This window comes from Squalius cephalus, assembly GCF_949319135.1.
Source record: "Squalius cephalus genome assembly, chromosome: 15".
Classification (NCBI taxonomy): Eukaryota; Metazoa; Chordata; class Actinopteri; order Cypriniformes; family Leuciscidae; genus Squalius; species Squalius cephalus.
In genome coordinates, this window is record NC_137136.1 from 10000165 (window position 1) to 10025192 (window position 25028).

Here is a 25028-nt window from a genome sequence, read left to right on the forward strand (position 1 = left end):
TTCCCTAAGTTAACTTGTAAGAACAAAAAAGAAGCTGAATGCTCGAATGAAGGCTAACCCTTCTCATGTACTTAACATTTATCAACGTATACGCTTAAACAGCTTCTGCAGTAATTCATAAACACAGCAGCTAAGCATTAACATTCTGCTGCAGCCATCACCGATGTACCAGACGAAATTGCTATGACAGAAAAAGCTATAACTACCCATTCAAATTGCACGTTGACTTTCTCTGCTCACAACAGAGATCATCCGACGTGAGGATAATCACTCTGAGGGAAGCATAGTGAGCATGTTGCTGTCTCTGAATGAACAGTGTGCCATGAAGTTCCTGTCTCATATTGATTAGCAGGTGAATGACTGATCCAGTACAAACCTATTATTTCCATTATTTGTATGTCAGTTCTCTTGCCATCAGAATCTATTGAAGTTTTATGAGCTTTACGTGTGCATGCGAAAGACAGACAGCGAAATAAATGGAGAGATTGTTTTTAAATTGTACTGTTTAATCAAAGCCGGCAAATAAACAACATACGGGTTAGGGTTAGCCTAACCCTAACCCTCAACCTAAATATGAGCAGTGCAATACAACACGACACTGAACATTTTAAATATTATTCATTTTGGAAAGACAGCCTATGAATTTATGGTTATGCAAATGAAAACAATAACTCTGTTCTCTCTCAACAGGTGTTCCATAACGGCAGGCTACCTGCTGCATTCAAATGTCAGTTTATAATACCAGTTTTTGGTCAACACATACAGCAGGTTACAATCTTAAAAGAGAAATGTACACCAATTATGTCTTTCTAACAAACAAATTGCCTTATAAAGAAGGTTCATAAAAAGAATGTCACAATTACAGTTTTTTTTCCCCACAGATTACATATTTGCGCCCTAGAAAAATAAATATACACATGTATTTTGAGCACAGTGTAGCAAAAGATCAACATGAGCTGATATGAGAACTAGCATAAAACTGATTCTTGAGACAGGACAAAACAACATTTTGACAAATAAAATCAACATTTGTACCTTGCAATTAATGATTTTAACACAAATGTACCATTTCAATTATTGTGCTTATATATTTTTGTTACACACACACACACAAAACCTTAAAAGGATGATAATAGAATAGAGCTGAAAAACAGTTCAAAATTATCTGAACTGATACTATTTATGTAGTATCAGTTCATTGATTCATTGAAATGAATGACAGATTTGTCAATTTCTATTACATATTTCACGTATTATAATTTTTTTTCCCAAATTGAATTATAGGTGAGCAAAAGCACAGCCAGTTTTGTCTCAGTACTCAAGAATCAGCGATAAATGACAGAAAAGAGATTTTAATGTTGGCATAGAAGCCCACAGCAACATTTACTCTATTTGGATTTTGTTCTTTGATTCGAGTCCACTTTGAAGAGGTAAGGAGCAATTAAATGCACATTACAGTACAAAGCTCTGATTAAAAGTAATTAAAAATAGACTCTTTTAATGAACACTCACACACACACACATTTCCATACAGGCATACACAGAAAAAAAAACAAAAACACACACAATCCGACAGAAATACAGATATAAATAAGAGGAGAGGAAGTGAGCGCAGGTGGACTACGTACAGACTCTTGTTTTGCCGGGAAATTGGAGTGGAAACAGAGATCTCTGAAAGAATAACAGAAAAAGGTTGAATGTCACAAAGCAGGTCAACACCATTATGAAGGACAGAATGAAGGACAAAAACCGGTGGATGCACTGGCAAACTGCTTCACCCCCGGCATGATATCTCTAGCCAGTTAAAACATTAACTGGTGTGGAAGCAAATTGCACATTTTATTATTAATTTGTCCTGAGGTTTGGGGATGTAAATTATGATTAGTGGTCAGACCTAAAGTTTTAATTAAGTGCAAGCCTAAGTTTGGAACAGAAGTGGTTCATTAATCATCCAACTAGGCAATCCATAAAAGGCCATAGCTCATCACTTTCATTCTAAATTATCTATATTCAGAGTGCAAACAAGAAACCTTTAAGTAAATGAGAGTTATGGAGGCATTATTCCCTGTCACTGGATGTTGGGTAGTATCACATGCTTGTTATCCAACATCAAACGTAAGTTTTCAACTTTTATGATAGCTATAAAAACCTTTCTTAATCAGTATTGTCTTGCTTTCCAGTGAAAATATCTAAACATAAAATAATGTTAAATAAATAGTTAAATAAAGATAAAGTATAAAAGTAGTACCTCTGCTGGATTTTTCTAATTTCTAATTCTAATCTATTTTATGATTTAAGAGGAAAAAAGAATTGTCACAGGGATAAGAAAAATAAACAAACATTTATTTATTTAAAAAAAAGTTACAGCTGATATTCAGTAAAACAGCACTCTTGCTTTGTGTGATATTTCTTATTTCATTTAATTTAATTCCACATAACTGTTTGTGTTTTGTTACTGCCACATTTGGTGATTTGATATGTTGTTTTAAAAACAGCCAGATACGTGTGACTAAGCATCTCGTATGAATTCCAGTAATATTGAGAACAACAAAATAAATGTCAACTGATGATTCTGCCAAAGAGAGGAGGAGAAGGATTTTAATGTGTGTGTGAATCAGGAAAAAAATAACAAGGCGAGGCAGAGAGAGAAATGACAGATGAGCATTATGTGAACGTCTCACAAAAAGGTCTCAGAAACGTCCATCAGTCCTGATGTCATTGTCGCCACTGTGTGGGAATCTTGGCTGAGACGATGAGAGACAGAGGGGGAGTGAACAAGCCAGTAAGTGAGGGGAATGGTGAAGGAGTAAAGGGATGAAAGGATGGAGAACTGAGAAAGAAAGAACACCTGCTTTGAAGTGACAGAGATCAGAGAGCAACCTCCACCCAGGCTGTCTCTCTGGCCAAGAAGCTCGCTCTGCTGGGTACGTCCACATCAAAGACTGCTTCACAGCCACCGCGGGGAGGATCTCCCCCTGCCACCAAGCTCACAAGTCTCACTCTTCCTCTGTGCCAACTGTGCCACTATACCCATTATACCAGCATCATACTCTGAGAGAAAATAACATGAGAGGGGAGCTAGAGAGCATCTGAAGCAACTCGCAGGCTTACGAGACAGAGTTGAAGTGATGAGGAATCTTCTAAACATAAGCACATAAAAATGGCAAAACAGAGCAATAGCTGAAGACTAGGGTATATGGGGCCAAAGCTCCGGGTAAACGGGCCTGTCTGTCGCTATGCACTGCAAAACTGTCCTATTCCATGAGGTCATCGCGTGCAATGAGTAAAGATTGAATTTGAGGTCATTTGAGCACCGTCATTTTGAAATGTTGCATAAGAAATATATTTTGAAATGAATTAGAGAAAATACTCAAAGGTGTCATATGATGCTATTCTAAAAATTAACCATTTTGTTTATTCGGTGTAATAGAACAGGTTAAGTTAGGGATAATGTACATCCAGCCGGTTGTTATCTCAGAATAAACCCCTGATGGGGTGATGAGGACGTGAAGAGGAGGGGTCTTCAGGCATCAGCCTGAAGGGGGTTTATTCTGAGATAACAACCGGCTGGATGTACATTATCCCGCTTATTACAAGGCTACTTGCCACTTAAGTAAATAATTAGACACAAAATATTGATCTGAGTCTAAATATTTGATTAGCTCTTTAAACGCAAAGCTTCTGCAGAGAGAGCAGTTGCTAGCACGGCAAGTTCAAACTAGACAGACATTTAAGAATACAGTCATAACACTTATTATTGCGTTCGCTCGGCGGCTACTATATGAGACACTTGTTGCACACCGCAGTGAGCTAGATCAATATTAGGCATGGTAAATTTGGTACTTGTGTTAAATCAAGAAAACAAGATTTAAACAAAAAGACTAAATGTGTTGAGCTGTGTAACAATGATTAGTTTTCTGTCGATGAATGTATCCAAACAGTTGCTCACCAGTCACATAACACAAAATAAATTAAAGCATCTTTGGTGTTTCCATGGTTTCTACAAAAAAAAAAAAAAAAAAAACAATGTCGATGAATGTATCCAAACAGTTGCTCACCAGTCACATAACACAAAATAAATTAAAGCATCTTTGGTGTTTCCATGGTTTCTACAAAAAAAAAAAAAAAAACCTTTTGTATATTTTAATCCAAAAACCTTACATATTGTGCCTTTAATTCGGAAATACCAACACATTCTCATACCTAAGGCGTCACTTTTTGTCACTTTCAACCATGCTTCAATATCTGACGCTCAAAGCACCCTTTAGCGTCAATATGTGACGCTTCGGTTGGGTAGGTTTAGGTATGTGGTAGGGTTATGCGTCTCATATGGACGCTAAAGGGTGCTTTGAGCGTCAGATATTGAAGCATGGTTGAAAGTGACGCCTTTACATTTTAGTTCTAAGATGTAGGCAGCACTGCACTAAAATCAGAATATTACAGGAGTTCTTATATAAATACTTAGTCATGAGGTTATGAAATCTCAAAAGTGATTAAGAAGTGATAAAATTGGCTCAACATTTGCTGATGTGGTTATTTCGAATAAGTGTGTACTTAAATGTTATTTAAGAAGAATCTTGCTAAGCTAAGTATTTGCTTATGACACATTTTTATATATCAAAATTATGCCAGGCTGGGGACAAAATATATTGGCTTTATATTTGCATGATTTAAAAATCCATTACAGACTGAAGAAGTCTGGCAAAAAAAAAAAAAAATATTTTGAGTTGCATCGTACAAAAAGTGCAAAGTGCATATGAATTACAGGTAAACACGAGCAAGCAAACGTTTCAGCACATTGCAACTTCAGTGCTTCAGTGGAGCAAATGATAATTAAAACTACATTTGGAAAATACCTTCTAAACTTCCACCAATACCACCAACTTCTATACTGTTTAAAAAGCATCCCAGAATGCATTTCAAGAAGTTGTTTGAGAGAAGACTCAAGTGGCTAAAAGCTACAATATAAATGACATTAAAAAAAGATGTGGAAGGATATCAGGAAATGTTGCATGCCATTCCCAAATGTGTTATCAGCGTGAAAACGACAGCTGAACGTATCAGAACATATGCACTAACCACAAGTCTGCGGCTACAACATGATCATGTTTTAAAAGAAATTCAAGCAACAGATGAAAACAGCTGTTGGGAATGTCAAAACCTCAAAACCTTCATATGACAGATTAAACTCCAGACCTGGATAAGAAGGGTTTTCTGCTCTTTTCTCCCCAATCCAAGAGTACTAAGATTTAGTAGTCAAACGCTATTCTGGGCAAATCAATGTGGACAGATGGGCCCCTGCACTCCAAAAGCATCCGTCTCGCCCCATTTCCAGTCCGCGTCCAGATGCCTTCTCCCGATAGCACATATCAATCAAAGCCAAGCACTCTTCACAGCCAAAGTATTGATTGTCAGAGAGGGAATTAAATGGTACCTCAGCACCTCCACAGACGCAGAGCGAGTGCTCTGTATGAGTTGAAGGCAGAGAGCTGTTTGGAACTTCACGTTCTAGTCCAGCTGCCCGCATACAATGAAACACACTTTTGGACACAACAGTCTACTCACTAAGTGCATAAGCTTTTACACCTCCAACAGTGAATAGACAAGCTATCTGAGAGTCAGTCAACCATCCTTCTGTCAACCTGCCCACTTGACCAATTGAAAAATATTTAGTGACCCCCCCCCCACCCATCCTTAACATTTTAAAAGTGTTTACAGTCACTTTATTGTGTCCTCTGTGAATAAAAGTGTTTATTTCAACTTTTGAATGGTAGTGTATCACAGTATCCACAAAAAATATTAAGCACCAAAAACTGCTTTCAACATTGATAATTATGTTTCTTGAGCACCAAAATCGGCATATTAGAATGATTTTTGAAGTATGATGTGAGACTAATAAGAACCATAATAGAAACCATAATTAATGTTTAAGCACCAATAACAATTGATTATAATTGAGCAGCAAATCAGCATATTAGAATGATTTCTGAAGGATCATGACACTGAAGACTGGAGTAATGATGCTGAAAATTCAGTTTTGCCATCACAGAAATAAATTACATTTTAAAATATATTAAAATAGACAGTTAAACAGTTTAAATTGTACAGTATGAAGATTGGGTTAATTTATTATATTAAAATTGTAATGTACATTGTTCTAAAGGAGGCATCTTAGTTATATTTTCAATGGACTGACAACACTATATTCTTTTAAAATCGTTCCCTGCTTGCAGTCCCCCCAGCGGCATGTATTCGATGACTCCGTGCTGATCATTTGGCTATAATGGCATTTTAAGTCTTTTTAATGTGGTGTCTAGCACATTAGGGTGACCAATCAGCTTTAGGTAATCTCAGCTCTTCCTGGAGACACCAGCCAGCAGCTGAAGCTAGAAGGGGGCTGTCTCATTGTGACACCTAGAAAAGCATATCCAAAAACCCCACAAATATGAGACACGTGTGATTTCTGTCATCCTCCATTTCAGGGAGATGTCCTCTATCTCTCTGTTTCCTTCTATAAGCTACTAACATTTAGGTTTGGGACTCTGCAAACTTATAATACCTCCGCCGCACATCTGTTTCTCACATGGGAGCTTCAGCGCCTGTCTCTCACTCGGAGAGTTTGTCGGTAATCCCCATGAGTAAAGTTCAGAGTGAGCTGACAGCACTAAAAAATAGATAAATAAGGATTTTCATTTTTCACCCTGTAATGGAAAATTGCACATAACATTTCTCACTCAGCATTTATCCTAATAGCGGCTGCAAATCCATATCCCCTAATTTCACAAAATCACTTCAGTGCAGAGAAACAAGCGTTTTTTGCAGGTAGGAAACACAGTTTGTTAAACCTTTTCTTACTATTGTTTCCCCTCTTGCTTTTTTTCCACTCATGCCAGAGAAATCGATATAAAAACATTTTAAATATACTTTACATAACAGGTTTTTTTCATAAACTTTTTTTTCTGGAAAATAACTGTCAAATTTTCACTCACCGATCTCTTGCTGATTCTAAAGTAAGAGAGGCGACAAAAGGTATAAGTAGAGCAAATTTAACCAAACAAAGCGACAACAAACCTCAGTCACAAGTGAACTCAGAAACTTCTATCAGTCAGTGGAGAAAGTGAGTAATGTCTTGCATTAAGTTTGTTGTTTATTCTTGGCCGGAAGCAGTGAAATAACCCTATTAAATCCAGTAGTCGTTCTGCCATTAATCTCAATGCAGCTGAGTAGTTCCTCAAAGCTAATGGGGTTTAGAATTTGCATCAGGCAAGTTTACCCACAAAGCTTTGCCTAAGAGGATTTTAGTCCATACAGAGGGCTTATTGTCACACTTGTTCATGGACGTGGATTAAATATACTAGGACTAGTGCGCTATGCTAACTCCAAGTGCAGATGCACAAGCAGTCTTTCATTTCTGACGACTGCGACTGGCTATAGCAAGTAGAAAATGACCTTCACTAATGAATGTGCTGGTGGTTGTGGGGCGGTCAAAGATCAGGGGCCGGTTGCAATGAACCCCTTAAGCTAAGAAAATCTTATTTTAAAACTGTAGGTGAAATTATCACTATGGGTTTTCTTAATTTAAGGAGTTTGTTGCAACCGACTGCAGGCTAATCGATTTGCTGAGTTCTCTATTGCCATTCTACCCTCGAGGAAAACATTTAACCCCAAGCTGTTCTGATGGTACCTTCCTTCAGCAAGTGTAGTAGGTTGCTTTGGACAAAATAAACAACAACAAAAAATGTACTTTATGGCAACACTTTATTTTACAGTGTCCTTGTAATAACAGTAAATTATGCATAATTACATGCATCTAACCCTCAACCAAACCCTAATCCTGCCCTAACCCTATAGTAAGTATATGTAGTTCATTAATATTACATAAATATATAATTATACTGTTACAATGCCTTATAATAATTGCAATAACTGGGTAATAACTAGGTACTAACAATGAATCTACCCCTAAACCTACTGTAACTTAACCCATTGTACTTACCTAAGAAAGTACTGGGTAATATTAGGTAACTACAATGGGTTAAGTTACAGTAGGTTTAGGGGTAGATTCATTGTTAGTACCTAGTTATTACCCAGTTATTGCAATTATTTTACAGTGTCCTTGTAATAACAGTAAATTATGTATAATTACATGCAACTAACCCTCAACCAAACCCTAATCCTACCCTAACCCTATAGTAAGTATATGTAGTTCATTAATATTACATAAATATATAATTATACTGTTACAATGCCTTATAATAATTGCAATAACTAGGTACTAACAATGAATATACCCCTAAACCTACTGTAACTTAACCCATTGTACTTACCTAAGAAAGTACTGGGTAATATTAGGTAACTACAATGGGTTAAGTTACAGTAGGTTTATAGGTAGATTCATTGTTAGTACCTAGTTATTACCCAGTTATTGCAATTATTTTACAGTGTCCTTGTAATAACAGTAAATTATGCATAATTACATGCAACTAACCCTCAACCAAACCCTAATCCTACCCTAACCCTATAGTAAGTATATGTAGTTCATTAATATTACATAAATATATAATTATACTGTTACAATGCCTTATAATAATTGCAATAACTGGGTAATAACTAGGTACTAACAATGAATCTACCCCTAAACCTACTGTAACTTAACCCATAGTTACCTAATATTACCCAGTACTTTCTTAGGTAAGTACACTGTAAGTACACGCAAATGCACATACTGTTAAATGTTAAAAATACGCAACAAAATTACTAAAACTTTAATTGGTATAATATAAATATAAAATATAAAATCTATTTAAAAATATCAATACAAAATATAATAGTATTTCAATGATACTAAAATAACATGACTAAAATAAAATAATAGCATCATGTACTTGCATGCATTCATTTATTAAAGCAATTCTGCAACATTGCAAAAACCTTGTGCTAATTTGCAAAGTGCAATTCTCAATCTTGCGTGTCAGTTTCAAGTTTTTTTTTTTCATTTGACAGTAGTAATAATAAAGCATTATCTTCTTATAAACGTCTCTAATGCATTTATTACTATATTATATGTTATAACTAATACTCTAATAACTAATATTAAATGCATTAATGAACAGTGTAAATAATATGATTGATGACATGACAACATGTATGGAAATATGTTAAGTCAGATGTTCACTGTTAGAGACTCTGATGTTTAGTACTCTAGGCACCCTTAAATATTCTCTCGCTCTCTCTGTGCCTCTCTCGGATTTCTTTCTTTTCATCTTTGCAGTGTCTCATCACGGTGAATACCAGCTCAGTGTTGTCAACTTAGCTTTTTCATTTGAATAAGCCTCTTTCTGCAGGAACCTGTCTGCTCTGTTTCACTGAGGCTAAATCAGCTTTAGCAGCTAAATATAAAAATGTTTCCTGAGCATTAATTCTTTAATATTTATCAGCGAAAAAAGGTGCTTGAAATTCTGCTTCAGTCCCGCTAGCAGTTCAGAGAGAATGACAATCTGCACATAAGCTTCGATGCCTCGGTTGATCCTAAAAACTCAAACTAGAGTTGGATGTGTGTAGCATGACTTGTGCTGGTACACTTCAATGTTATTATTAAAAAAAAAAAAATTCAAACTCTCCTTAAAAAAAAAAAAAAAAATATATATATATATATATTTTACATTAAATATATATATATATTAGGGCTGTCAAACGATTAATCGCGATTAATCGCATCCAAAATAAAAGTTTGTGTTTACATAATATATGTGTGTGTACGGTGTACAATTATTTTCTATATAAATACACACACATGCATGTATATATTTAAGAAATATTTGCATGTATATATACTGTGCATATATATTTATATTATATATCATTTATATTATATATAAATATTTTATATATAAATAACACATTTTTCTTAAATAAATATGCATGTGTGTGTATTTATATATAGAAAATAATTATACTCCATACACACACATATATTATGTAAACACAAACTTTTATTTTGGATGCGATTAATCGCGATTAATCGTTTGACAGCCCTAATATATATATATATATATATATATATATATATATATATATATATATATATATATATATATATATATATATATATATATTAGGGCTGTCAAACGATTAATCGCGATTAATCGCATCCAAAATAAAAGTTTGTGTTAATTATATATATATATATATATATATATATATATATATATATATATATATATTCTACATGTATACATACACACATACATACACACATACACACATACATACACACATACATACACACACACATACACATATACATACATATATACATACATACATACATACATATATATGTATCCTAAACTCTCCTAAAATACAATGAAGAAAGAAGAAGGAAAAAAAACTAACCAAGAAGGGGAAAAATATAACATTACCAAAAACTAGCTGAGAGCAACTTGTTCAATGACAGATAAAAAAATAAAATACTGAACAAGAAGTGAAACCATAGGCAATTTTGAGGTTAAACTAGCTACACACTGAATGATGTTTTCCACTATAATGGTTCAGAGGGATCTGAAAAACTTAACATATATATTTCCAGGCCTTGAAATTAACTTTGTTGCTCACCACCCTGTGGCTAGTGGTTTTCCTAGTAGTTATACTAGCCACTCAGCATTTTCACTGGCCACAATTTTGACATCGACACCATGGGGGAAAACTGCCATATAGATATTTTTAACATTATCTCATAATTTGGAAGCAGGTATATTAGGCTGCTGTCACTTTAAGACCTGACACACGGATCCATTATACTGTTACACATGCATGTTCTTTCTTAATATCAACTGTTTACGTTCACTTAAAACATAACTGACGGTGAATACTCACCAAGACCGGCTTTTTTGACATTATATTGTGTGTATTTGACTGTTTAAGCGCAATAAGCAGTGGAAAAGAACTCAATTTAGAACTGAGAGGTGGCTTTATGTGCACACACTTTGGGTGTGCACTCATTCCAACAAAATCTGTTGGAATAAATACAATTATGCGCAATACGCGCAACCCCATGCCAAAATTCAAGCCCTGTAACACCAACCGTATTCATCCGGAGCAAATGAGGGGAGGAAGTTTTGTGTGTCAACTCGCTGTCGGAGAGATGAGAGAGAGCGAGAAAGCGCAGCTGGTATCATTCAGCGGAAAATGAGTATTGGACTTGGAAGCGTTATCGATAGTCCATGTATTGACATGTATCGAAAAATCGACATTTTTGACAACACTACATTGCACACAGTTTATTATTTCAGATGCCTTTTCAAAAGACTATTGAAAAATGTATATATATATACAATTCAACCCGCCAAAGTGGCAAGTATCTGCTTTACACACCACTGCTGAAATCCACACGCATTTGGCATATACATATAATAAATGACCCTCTTGGAAAGCTTCACCACTACCTCCTATAATACCTTCTTCCTCTGAAACAGTCAACAATTGCAAAGGCAACACACTAAGCCAGGAGCAGCAGTGATGGAAGAGAGACATTAAAGGCTTCTAAGGATAAGCAGAGGTAAATTCTGCCCTCCTCCCCCTGCCCTTCCCAGCATGCCTGTGGTGGGTGGGTTGGGTCTGTTATGTCCCTTCTTTCTGTGACAGTGCCTGGCAGCACGGTTTGACTGCAGCCCACGCTGCTGCTTCAGTGGAGGGTACGGTGTCTGCCCACACAGGTGCAGGTCTGCCCACTAATCCTGCACTCAGCGGTCAGTCTCAGACATGATAAGGGTCAAACAGAGACTTGGCCTGGCCGTGCAGTTCTGTGCCGGGGAGAAACGGGGAAGTGTGCTGGCTTTGCGCCCTTTCTGCCAGATTCAAAAAGAGGCAGACGACGTGAGGTTGGACACAGGCTGTTGTTTTTATGTGGGCTGCATGTGTGAATATTCCAAAAACACAAACAAGCAAAAAAAATGGTTAATACAGAGATGAATGAAAGAGCCTTGGTAATAGAACGGGAGTCATTTTTGTATTATAAAAAAATGTTGTATAATAAAAAGCTCTTGGGAAAAATATCAGCTTTTTTAAAAGCTTTGAATTCTTGGTTTACACTGTGCATATATTTGGTGCTTATTTTGTCTGCAATTAATCTGCATCATAAACTAAATGCTCTGTTTCTATGGCAGCAATGTACTGTACTTCCGAGAAGCAATCTCTTCACAGATATTAATTCTCTTCAGGAGATCTGGCAACACATTTCCTAGAAATTCAAAACAAGTCAGTGAAGAGCTTGATGCTTTGTTGTGTACGAATAGAGGTATCCGAGGCCAATTCATAATTCAATTCAGGTTCCTTTTTACACAGTGTTGAGTGTTTTGCGAGTGTGTCACAAAAAAATATTTATACAACAGCACGGCCAAACCTAGACTTTTACCTAAAAAAAGAGAATTGTCTATAAGTGTACAATCTTAAAAAGACAAGTCATATTTGTAATGTAGAATGTATATTTACATGTTCTTTCGTACTTACACATTCACAAAACCCTGTAAATAAAGACATGATGTGACCGAAATCATCATATAAGACCTCCAAATGTGCCATAAGCTGATATTACAATGTACAGACTGTTGTTATTTATATAAATACAAGGAAGCCAATTTAAAGGCGGCAAATATATATCTTGCAATAGTGTTCTGACATTTAATCTAGAGCGAAATATAGGCTACTAGCAATAAAACTGTAAGCAACACAATGGGATTGATCTTCTGTTTTATTTCGAGTCTAGTCAGATTTTGCTATACTTTGCTGTGCCAAATGTGCCCACAAATATAGACAATCCCTTTGAAAAACCTACATTGAAATCTCCATGAGGAAAACTCAAAGAGACTTTTTTTTTTTAAAGTGGTTTATCAGTAAAATAAGGGATATGTGTTCAAAATCACACCCATACCCTCATTTACTATTCCCTACATTAGTCCATAATATAGTTTACTTGAAGGAGTGAATGAAAACAAGTGAGTGAATTTGAAGGGCTGCCGCTTGTGCATAGTTTGTGCTTGCTGTTTAATAATCATTTAAAACTTAGCAAACTGGCAGCTCCAGTAGTGAAAATATTGGTTTTGAAACCTGTCATGGAAACTATGAACCTTAATTAAACAATTTAATAATCAATAAAAAAGTATTTATACCTGTATGATATACGCTATACTTAATTACTGTGTCATTACATCCACGCTTTGTCTGACAGCATAAATTACATGCAGTGAACATGACAAGTATGAAGTTTAAGCATTTCGTTTAAAAATGTAAGTTTAAATTTACTCAAATGTGCATATTTATTTCTGTGATGCATCATTAGTCTTCAGTGTCACATGATCCCTCAGAAATCATTTGAATATTCTAATAGGCTAATTTGGTGTTTAAGTAAGTAACGTAAACTATTATTATCATCAAATTGTGCTGCTCAGTATTTTTTCTTTGATAAATACAAATTTTAAAAGAATAGTATTTATTTGAAATGTTTTTTTTTTTTCTTGTAACAAAGTAGTAGTCCTTTGACTAATTTAATGCATCCTTGCAGACAAAAACTTTTTAACGGTAGATTAGGACTTCGGCTACCAAATATGTGGCTTCATGTGAATTGGATAACCATCATACCACAAATTATGGCATGATGAATGAACAGCTCTAGAATATCTATAAGAAATGCTTCACAGACTAAAATAAACTAATAGCTTTTTTTTCAGAAAGCAACATAAAATAGGTACATTTGAAAAACATGAAAACCACATTTCTTCACTCAGCCACCAGCATAACAACAAATGTGCCAATTCACTAAACAAAATCGAAATTTCACGTTCAAAAATCACATTCTATCTAGACATTTGCTGACATGAGATAAGAGGTGATGCTCTTCAGGGGTCCAGACACCATGGGGTCAGAAAATGCTCAAAGATTCTCACGTCCCTTGTCAAACCGGCTGACAGATGGGGATATAAATGCTTCTAAAGATAATGCATAACGGTCACAACATTAAAACGCAGTAATAGTCTGTTGTCTGCTGTTGAGGGTTCATTTTAAGCAATTGGTGACTAAATGAGTTGGGGCCGCTCTCAAATTGCTCTCAATTTCAACAGCTCAGAGTTGACGGGATGGCTGTAGTTAGTTCATGGCGCTGACATGCATATTAAAAGATCCCTTTCACCCAAATGAGTCTGTAAACAAGATGTGAGGGCAGCACTGGCAACACAACTCGCAGGAATAAGTGTCAAGGAGCAGTTATTGCATTATTTAGAGCACCATAAAGTGCAGGGCTATTGATTTGAGAGGCAAAGCAGCTCTCTGGTTATTTCTGTCATTGCTGAATCATTAAACTGATATATTATGCACTGCGCTCTTCCCTCTGCCACCATGTCTGTTTCCAACATCCTGTGCTCCTTTTTATTCAGGTTCTCACTATCAACCCCTCAGATTTGTCACTTCTAACTTATTCTAACCATCTAAGGCCATATCAACACCTGGTATTAACGCAAGTTTTGGGTAATCAGATCACAAAATCATATTTACACCTGGCATTAACATTTATCTCACCTCCTGTGAACCTTTGATCATGAGCCAGTTACATAAACGTCTAGGCTACACTGTAACCTCTGTTCCCTTTCGAAAGGGAACTGTCTTAAGAACTAGTCTGACCAACTAGAAGTTAGCCAACTAACTAAAAAACACACCAGATCATTTAAATAAAGAAATTACAATGAACAAATAAATAAAGCAAAAAAAAAAAACATAAATAAGAGAAAAGTTTGATAAGTAGGCCTAAATAAAAGTAAATAAAAAGTTCTGAAAAAAAGGGGGGGGGGTCTAAGGTGTATCTTTTTAGTGTTTGGCAACCAGGGATAATAAAATGTAGAAAATGTAGAAAGAGATAATCACAAACTGTGCAGTGCATGAAAAAAAAAGTCTCAGCAGAACCGAATGGCCCGTATTTACATAGATTCAGAGCTGTTAATTCTCAATATATGCAGCTTTTGGAGCCGGTTCCTAGCACAAGCTGGCAAGTTCTCCTGAGCGCATAGTCTTTATGACACTATACCAAACAGTGCAGCTTAGGGTGAAACCATAAAAATTTCATAAGGAAAACTTCATAAGATATAAATCCTTTTTTGTAATTTCAAATCTAGGTATGATCAAGTTGTTTTTACTAGGTGACGTTTAGGTTGTTCAAGATTAGCACAAGGTTATTTATTGAAATGCCTTCCTTGTCAAACTCCATAGACCATTTCAATTTATACATAGATTCCACATTTGACTGCTCAGACGGCGAGCCCACCATCTTGGAACAGACAGTGTGTCATCATTCACCGTAACAATCAATCTTTCGCAGATTCTGGTTGGGAAACCGCAAAGATTTAAATTCCCAAAGAAATGGGATAACCTTTCACAGGTGAGAATGTTTTGGGTTTTTATATGCATTAACTCAGTATTACAGTTTTTAATCAGTTACTTTTTAATATTTTTACTTTTACTATATTTTATTTTTACATATTAGCTAATAACTTTGTCTTCTTGTATTGTTTTAGTTTAGCAGAATCAGTTGCTGAAGTCTATTGATATAGATATTTATACTAAGTCACCTTGATTTATATAGCCCTTTATACAAAACAGAATGTTTCAAAGCAGCTTTACAGTGATAACAGTACGGTTGCAGACGCTCATTCGAATCTATCTATCCATCCATCCACACATCCATCCATCCATCTATCTATCTATCTTATATGCTTAAGCTCTTTCAGGCAGAATTTTTATTTATTCATAAGCTGAAAAAAAAAATCATTCTGAAATATTGGTCCTTTGTGTCATTATCATCACAGTAGTGGTGTGAACTTCCCTATTCTTATTCAAAAATGGGACCCAAGCCATACAGAAATCAATATTGTGGGTACTCTTCTGAATTGAGCCAGTCGTCAACCACCCAGCAACCTAAAACACACACCCTAGCAACCACATAACATGACAGCAAAAGCACCACTTACAGTTTCTTCTAAAAAAGATTTTATTTAAATTATAAAAGAGATAATAACAGCATAAATGAGTTGTAGGTCAAAACGACAGGAGTGTTGGAATACTGAAATTACATCAATATACATCAATACATCAATTAGTACTTAAGAGTTCTCCATTTGCAAACAGTGCATATGGCCAAGCATGCTTGAGTTGAGTGATGTTTTTAGTGACAAAATCTCTCAACTGTTCTTATTTGCTCAAGCGCTTGGTAAAAGATGAGATCTTAGCACTAAAGTTCAAACAACTTATGCTCAGTGTTTCACTCTATTTCACAAATGCGAGTTAAGAGCTACTTAATTAAAGATGCTATCTACTTTCAGTTTCACACACACCACATAAAAGGAGGTGTGTGCGTGTTGCCAGAGGAAAAGCGGGAGAGCGGAGAGGGTACGGATCGATACGAGAGGGAGTCCAGGCTGTCACTCAGCCTCGTCTCCCCGAGGGAGGCCGCGAGAGATCGAACACACAGATAAACATATCATGGAAATGGAGTCAGTCCTCACCCAGTTTCCAACACTCTTCCTCCTCACACAGATAGATGAATGAGAAAAACCAATGAACTAATGAATGAGTCAATGAACGAATAAAAGTAGATTGTGAGGATAAATGAATAACAGAAGAGTGTAATTGTCAGTTGGCCTTTCAGAGATGAATGAGGAGGTAATCCATCTAACTGATAAAATCCCAGTCCCCTCAGAGAGGCTGCCCATGGGTGAAATATTAGTCTGAAGCGATTTCACGCATTGGCTTTTCGCAGTGAAAAATAGTATCCTGATCCGCCGGTTCAGGTTACACACATGTCAAGAAACAATTAAGCAAGCAAGATTGTTTTGAAACCTTTTTTTTTTTTTTTTTCATGGAGATGATCGTCTTTAAAAGTTTTAAACAAGGGGCAGTTGGAGGCATTGGATATTTGACTAGTATTCAGTGATGACAACAGATTTCTAAATGACCTGCTACAGTCAAAATGAATTGTTTAGAATGATCTGTTCTGTATTTTGGGTATACATACAGCAGGTAAAGTTACTTTGATTGACTGTGTTATTAGTTACTGAAATGAGGAAGCAAGTTTTTTTCTTAAATTGCTACTTATAATATAATATATGCTAATATAATAAATACTATGCTATAGTCACGTCTGATTTGTTTAGTTTGTTTTCATGTCTTCGATTTCTATAATTCTCATAGTCATGTTCCTGTTTGTCATGTGATTACTTTATCCCATAATGTGATACTGTCATGTGCCCCTTTTGCTGAACGTGTCATGTTCTGATTTGTTCCTTGTTTTGTGTGTCACGTTTTGATTGGTTCACTGTGTTTGTTTAGTCATTCATGTAGTCATTAGTCTTTGTGTATATGTAGCCCTCATGTTACCATTTTCTCTTGTCTAGCTTTGTTTGTTTCCTGTAACTGCTGATGGTGAGTTTTGTTTCATGGTCAAGTTTAGTTCATGGATCAAGTCAAGCCAAGTATTTGTTTACTCTGTATCTGTTCATGTTGTGATTTAATAAACACTGTACATGGGTTCAACTCTGTTTGCCTTCAGTGGACTTTGATTACATGTATTATATTTTATACACACACACATATATTTGTGCTGTCCCTATTGTATCCTCTCTCACTTTCTTTTTTTAATGTTGTTGTTTATATTACAGACTGGCCACAACAGACATTGCTTACCAGTGGTCTTGCTCTCATTTTCTGGCTGAAACTGCAATAATGATGATAAGCAAAGTAAGAAGCAGCACTCCAGCGATTAGCAGATAACACTTCCTCCTCCTTAGCTGCCTCTGTGGAAGACAGAAGAAAAGAAGAAAAAGGTTTGAGATGTTACTGTTTGATTAATGACAGTTCACCCAAAAATTTAATTAGTCATAATTTACTCATTTTCATGTCATTATAAACCTTTAAACTTGCCCGGTTTAACACAAAAATTGTTTGGCAGGATGTTTTCCATACAATGTGAATGGTGACCATGCTCTTACATGCTCTATAAAGCACTATAGACCTTATGCGCCAGAGAAACAAGTGCGCAGGCATCTTTAGAATATTGTCTTTGAACTTCTGTTTTAGCGGTAGCTCTGTATATTTCTATGGCATTGCTGTCGAAGAGTAATTAGCTGGTGAAGTGGATTTACTTATTGTAGAGTTAACGAAAGTTATCACGAGCATTGTAATGTTTAAAGCAGATGTCTTAACATATGTCAGTATACCGGGAAGATTTTAAAATGGGCAGTTCATTCATGAATACTTAAGATCGCTGTGGAAATACAAACCGGAAGACAAAAGACAACAAGCGCAGCGCTGAAAAGGGGCGGAGCTACATAAGGTCTATAGCACTATAAAAGTATTCCATTCAACAACATGCATTATATTCCAGGTCTTCTGAAGCCATGCATGCATTGCTTAAACATATTTCCTGTTGCTGTAGCTCTCAATTCTTATTTCTACTCTTGAATATGCAAATATTCACATTCATTGAGTTGTGAAGCTTGAAAGCCCCTGGTCACCATTCACTTTCATTACAGCATAATGCTGTGTCAGTGTTCTGCTATATTGTGCTCCACAGAAGAAATAAAGGCACACAAGTTTAAAACAACACGAGGGTGAGTAAATTATGCAAATATGACATAAACAAAAACAAACTAGACTGTTTCTAAAGTTTGTCTACGTCAAAATTTCATGCCGGTACTTGGCGTAACGTGAAACAATGCAACATTTTTTTTTCCAGCGTACTCTCAAGATATAGAAAACACTAGTTAAAATATAGAGTCTTGTGAGGATGGACACAGTAACTGAAAATGCATTCAGATACCATCCAGCTACTCTTAATAGACTAATAACAACAGAAAGAAAGACTCCGTAATATCACATAGATTTGCACACAAAAAAAAATCCATAAAATAAATTATTTCTCAGTCGCACACCACTGTTAAAATCAATAAATCAACAGTCATTATCCAATACAACTGGCCAGTCTAGGTACAAAAGGACCTGCATGGAATAAAAGAACAAAATTACACAATCATTTTCCAAACAGTTTCTCGTCACCGACGCAATACCCCAATACAAAATGAAGGCGCTGCCATCAATTGACCTCTATAGGCGCTCTCCTCAATACAGAGACATGCTTTGAAAATGATTTCTCAAAGACAGAATTGAATTGTGGCCTAAAGTCAAGAGCGGTTGGACAAGCATGAGAGAGCCGCATTCTCCACCGCGCTCGAGTTCTGACTGAACAGCGTTCGCAAAACCCATCTGGCTCTCTGATGCTCTTCAGCTCTGATAAGACGCCGCGGCGGGAGGAAGCCCTACTCTGTTTTCAAAAGAATTTTGGAAAACAGCTAAAAGTGTCATTTGGACTTTCAACGTCTAAGACAGGAATCTATCAATTGCTTTGTCATGTCTGAGATCCAGTTCAGAGCCAATGCAACCAACAAGTGTGGGAAAAACAAACAACAGTGAATAGAATTTGCTTGCTGAGTGCGTTTCAATAAATGTTGTTTTCCGATTACGCGGACTGAGCGCAGATTCTGTGTTGTTTTGAAATACCTTCCTTTTTTTTTTTTTTATTGACAAAGCCAGAAAGAGCACCAGTTGTAGACCACAGCTAGGCTGGAGTCTTTAAATCCTGACGTGCTTCAAAGCGCGAAGAGCAATTCATCTTCTTATCTGAGACTGGAAACAGGCTTTCTATGTGGAAGTGTGCATGTGGGGGGGAGGGGGGAGGGGGGAGGGGGGGAGGGAGGGAGGGAGGGGGGGAGGGAAGAAGAAGAAAAAAAAAAACTGCTGTCGAGTAATTTTCCGTTTAAACGTTCCACTCCACAACAATTTGCATAAGCAGCCCTGCGTCTGTGATAAGAAGATTGGTAATTTTCAAAGGCTCTGTAGGGATTGGGAATTAAAAGCCTCTCTCTGCTATCTCCTCTCTTGCAGCTGGTCACCATAGATTCCCTCGCTTCTTTCTTACATTTCTCCAAAACCGCGCCTTATAAACTTTCACTCTCTCTCTCTCCCTCGTTCGCTCTATCACTCAGCATACAGTCTCTTGGCGCTGATTTTCACTCTGTGTTATCCTAGGCCTGCTCTGTTATTCAGAGAAAACAGGAAAATAAATCAGGTAAAAAGGGAACAAAAAAAGCTTTAGGTGACAATACAACTGTTGCTCCATTTTGGAGCTTGGATTTTTTTTCCTGATGCTGCGGTGGGGAGGCGAGGTGGAGATGGAGAGTGCACACATTCACAGAGTGAGAAAGAGAAAGGGAAAATGACTTAAGGATGAAAGGGAAGCTGATGGAGTGAAGTGCCGGCGAGAGGAGAGAAAAGGAAAAGGGAAATGAATTTTCTCCCACTCCAAGTGCCCAATTTAGTCAAGCTGCTGTAGAGGCACTAAAACTAAAGCACCTTGATATAGAAAAAGTTTTTTAGGGTAGTCCTATAAATGATTAAACTACTGTATGAATATGTGCTGGTAATTTCATTAGAAGCTTTGATGTAGTTCTTAAATATTTTCACTTTGTGCAAAAATGCACTGATGTCACTACTGTTTTTGAAAAAAGTCTCATGCTCATCAATTCTGACAGCAATATTGTGAAATTATTACAATTGAAAATACATTTTCAGCATCTTTTCTCTAGTCTTCAGTGTCACATGATCCTTCAGAATTCATTGTAATATGCTGATTTGGTGCTCAGGAAACATTTCTTATTATTATCATTATTATCAATGTTGAAAGCAGTTGTGCTGCTTAATATTTTTGAGGAAACCATGATATTTTTCCTTTCAGTACTCTTTGATGAATAAAAAGGTCAAAAAAAAAAAAGTCTTTACAGTCACTTATGATCAATTCATTGTGGGGGCTCAAAAACATTAATATGCTTCACTGAAACAATCTCTTAAATATTGAAAATGAATTCAGTGAAGCATTCTAATGTTTTTGAGCCCCCCTCAAAACAATGAATATATAAATATAAAATATATTTTTATTCCTGGGAATGACAAGAGTAAATTTTTACGGTAGGGTATACTATAGTTTTAATTGTAATGGGTTTTATCAGAACTATATTTAGGCCACTAGTAGAACTATTTTCCACCTGAGGATGAAGTCGGAGGGTCATTTAATTCTTGGGCATTTTTTCCCCTAAATTTATATGGTTTTACATCAGATGTAACATATGAAAACCAATTTTCCACTTGTAAAACACATTTATATGAGGGGAAGTGCAACATACTGTTTCTGCTGGACCAACTCATAATGTGAATGACATTGGTTTTAAGAGAGAGAAAGAGGGGGCAGAGAGTCATTTGCCTTGTGTGACATGAGAAACATCTTTGTAATATAATAACGCAGCATGATGATTACCGTCATTATATTATTCTGCCTTTATCTCATCTGCTCAGAAAATTGAAGGTCCATAAAATAAATAATGTTTGCGCTGCCACTGCCTGGCTTGTAATCGGCTTACGTGTAATTTACATAAAAATTCAGAATCCAAGTCTTCCTGATTATGATGTTTAAAAGACACAGCAAATAAACAGGAACTTGAGGTCCCCACTTTGCAGTTCAGCCTTCGGCAAAATGAATAAAAAAGCACGTCGTTCTTTGCCTTAGGCTGCTGTACACAAGTACATGAAAACTCAGTGGAAGAAAGAGTTATAAGGAGGGTTTTAATGTTGTACCTTGATCCTGACACCTACAGAAGTCTGAGATGACAAGCAAATTATTTTTATTTGGACATCTCTAGATTGCCAAATGTTTGAATTACAGTTTTCGTAATTGTAGAAAATGCAGCAGCTGCTTTATATGAATTGTTAAGAGCAGGGTTTCTCAAACTCGGTCCTGGAGGGCCGCTGTCCTGCAGAGTTTAGCTCCAACCCTGATCAAACACACCTGAGCAAGCTAATCAATGTCTTCAGGATCACTAGAAACTCACAGCTAGGTGTGTTTCATCAGGGTTGGAGCTAAACTGTGCAGGACAGTGGCCCTCCAGGACCGAGTTTGAGAAACCCTGTTAAGAGGGACAGTTATTGAAAAGTTTGGTGCTGATTATTTTGAAAAAGGTAGCACTTAAGTCATTAGGAATCATTATGACTATATAAACAAATCTATTTACATTCTTAAAGGGAATATAATATAATACAATATAATAGTATGGGCTTTCAGTATCAGTTAATGTCTGCATCAGTACATCCCTATACTGTAAGTGCCACAGTCTCACCATCTGTTTCAATCGCTGTAGCGTATTTTTATAAGTAAGCTAGGCTATTGCATCCCAACATTGCCACATTCCAACTCATGGAGAATAATGTTCCTATGCTAAACTCTCTACAGCATCCCCTCATTCACATACATATTCATTACACTTCAGCTCCAATATTACATACAGGCCTTTGTGGCAGTCATCACAACCATCTAAACTCCATTCATCACCGTTACCTAAATTACACAGCATGATTGATTTGCATTGCTGTGCCTGATCACAGCATGACATAGCACTGATCAGCTGCTTTCTGCATTCATTACACAAACCTGACAAACTTTCAACAAAAAAGAGCAATTCACTTGTACAGAACGAGTAAACCACAAAGATGTTTTCTCGTTATAATATAAGCCTATTTTTAGTCATACACCACATTTTGACAACGAGAGTGGAAGATGCACCAGCGTAAAGCAAATATTGGATGTAACAAAATTTTACATCTTCAGGAGAAGATGTGGGTGATGCTTTTCCATGCAACAAATGTTGGCAGGGCTTTGCTACAGTATACAGATGCTAAGTTGTTCTAAGTAATTTTTAATAAGTTACTAGGGTGGTTGCTAAGTGTTGCTATGTGGTTACTAAGAGGTGTTAGGCTGGTTTTGGTTGTTTCTGCCAGGTCAAAAGAGGGCATAATGGTCAAATCAAGTCAAGTCATCTTTATTTACAATAGAGATTGTTTCAAAGCAGCTTCTATGTAATAAACAGGAAAATAACAGATTTGATGCAAACAATTCATTATTCTGTTGAAGTCAGTTCAGTTCAATAACTTTGTAAAGCTCAACTTTGTAAAGCTCAACAATAGCGTCATTATTCAGCTCGAGTCAGTTCAATGTTGATTCAGTTTTGAATAAGAAACTACATCAAGTCTATAAAACTCGTCAAAACTCCGCGAATCACAACAAGCGTATCGGTGAGAACACTCATTTAAACAGCATACACACACACGAACTTGACTGCACATCACATTTTTGACATTATTGACACTGCTTTCAATCGTAATGCAACGAACCGGTCTACGGGACATAAATTAAGCCTTTAAATAAAAGGGTTTTGGGCTGTTTACACTGTCATATACAATAAAAGAGCCTGCTCAGCGACAGGAAATAGAAATGAACACAAAAAAGCTGCTAGTGCCTACCTTACACAACACTGACAGTGGACCTGCGCTCAGGAGTAGAGCGACTGCAGACAATTATTATTTTTGGTTTCTTTTTATTTGAGCGAATTCTTTCTACGCGCACACACAATATGATGTCACACTCTGCGCGTATGTTTTAAAAAACATCATTTAACATAGGCTATAAATAGTGCTAACACTTTTTAAATAGCCCACTTAAAGTGTTTATTACAAATAAATTACTAAATGCTTAAAATGAATAAATGTAAATGAACAAATATTTGTGTTACCTTTACAATCCTGTGAAAACAGCACCCCCACTTCCCGTGCCCCTGCCTAGTCCCAGACTAAAATGCATGTTTGCGCTGTTTTAACTGAAAACAACTTTTATAAACGTGCCCTAGAAATTACTGGTGTGCATCTTGAGACAAAACAATGGCACTGATATATTTTAAGATATGTCAGTGCCATTGTTTTGTCTCAAGATGCACACCAGTAATTTCTAAGGCACGTTTATAAAAGCTACTTAAATGTCCTAATTGAACTAAGGCCTAATCCTGGCTTAATCTAAGCCCTGTCTGTGAAACCAGGCCTAACTGTCAACCCCAACCAGCCAAAGGCAACAGATAATGGTCCCCAGATATAACTCGGATCCATCCTTTACTATAAATAAATTACATTTTATTTTTTGCCCATTTTATCATCTACCAGAGGAAAATCAAAAGTCTGATTGCTCAGTAAAGTAACAGCACAAACTGCATGATATGAGGTATCATCAAGTCCCTAACCCAAAGCATTCGCAACAGTAATAGTGATACTAATAAATTGAATTTCATTCTGCCCCCTTAGATCACGCTTTGGCTCCCTTATGTTTCGTGTGTGTGGGAGGAAGGGTTACCGAGGGTATGCTGAAGCAGTGAATCTGCTCTGGGCACACACATAAGCCGTCTGGTCTGCATGGATTCAGTGCAATCGGGACAACATGCGGCTTATGTACAACCAGATAGCAAATAATAATCCAACACCACGCTCACTGTCACACTCTGCAGGCCACGAGATCATCCAACTGACATAAATAGAGCCTAACACGACCCACACACACAAAAAAAATTCTAGTACACACCAGATATGAGCTATGTGTAAGCAATAATCTGTGAAAAAATGTGAACAAATTTGTTGCGCAATAGTGGTTATGTTATTGTTTTTTTACTAGATTACCATGCTCATTTTTTATGTCTTATCTCAGCAAGGGCAGTGACTCCCAACCTTGTCTTCTTCTTCTTCAAATAAATAAATTCAATAAATTGCATAAAAAAAGAAAAAAGTGTAATTTAGTGTAAATTTTAAAAAATATTAAATAAATGCAGCTTTGGTGACCTTAAGAGTGTTATTTCAAAAACTTTACCAATATTTTTTTTTTCTTTTACCAAAAACCAAAACTTTGAATGATTTCAAAGACTCACTCATAAATACAGTCAATTGTTTCGTTCCTGAATTGGTTTAATGAGTGAATCAATGACTCACAATATGGGTATGTACAGAGTATAGTGAATGATATATATGCTGTATAAATAGTGAATGGTTACAGTATAATAATAATAATTCAATTG

The 25028-nt window shown here is 36.3% G+C and overlaps 1 protein-coding gene across 1 annotated transcript in view; it reads right to left on the reverse strand.

Annotated features, from left to right (window-relative positions):
* Positions 1 to 485: 485 nt before the first annotated feature.
* Positions 486 to 25028, reverse strand: part of tsnare1 (T-SNARE Domain Containing 1) — a 130105-nt gene continuing 105562 nt past the window's right edge. The window contains exons 11-12 of the mRNA XM_079893878.1: positions 17722 to 17831; positions 486 to 1671 (exon numbers count right to left, since the gene is read on the reverse strand). Of these exons, the coding sequence (XP_079750004.1) occupies positions 17736 to 17831 (96 nt within the window). The 3' untranslated portion in view covers positions 486 to 1671; positions 17722 to 17735. The remainder of the gene's footprint in view (positions 1672 to 17721; positions 17832 to 25028) is intronic.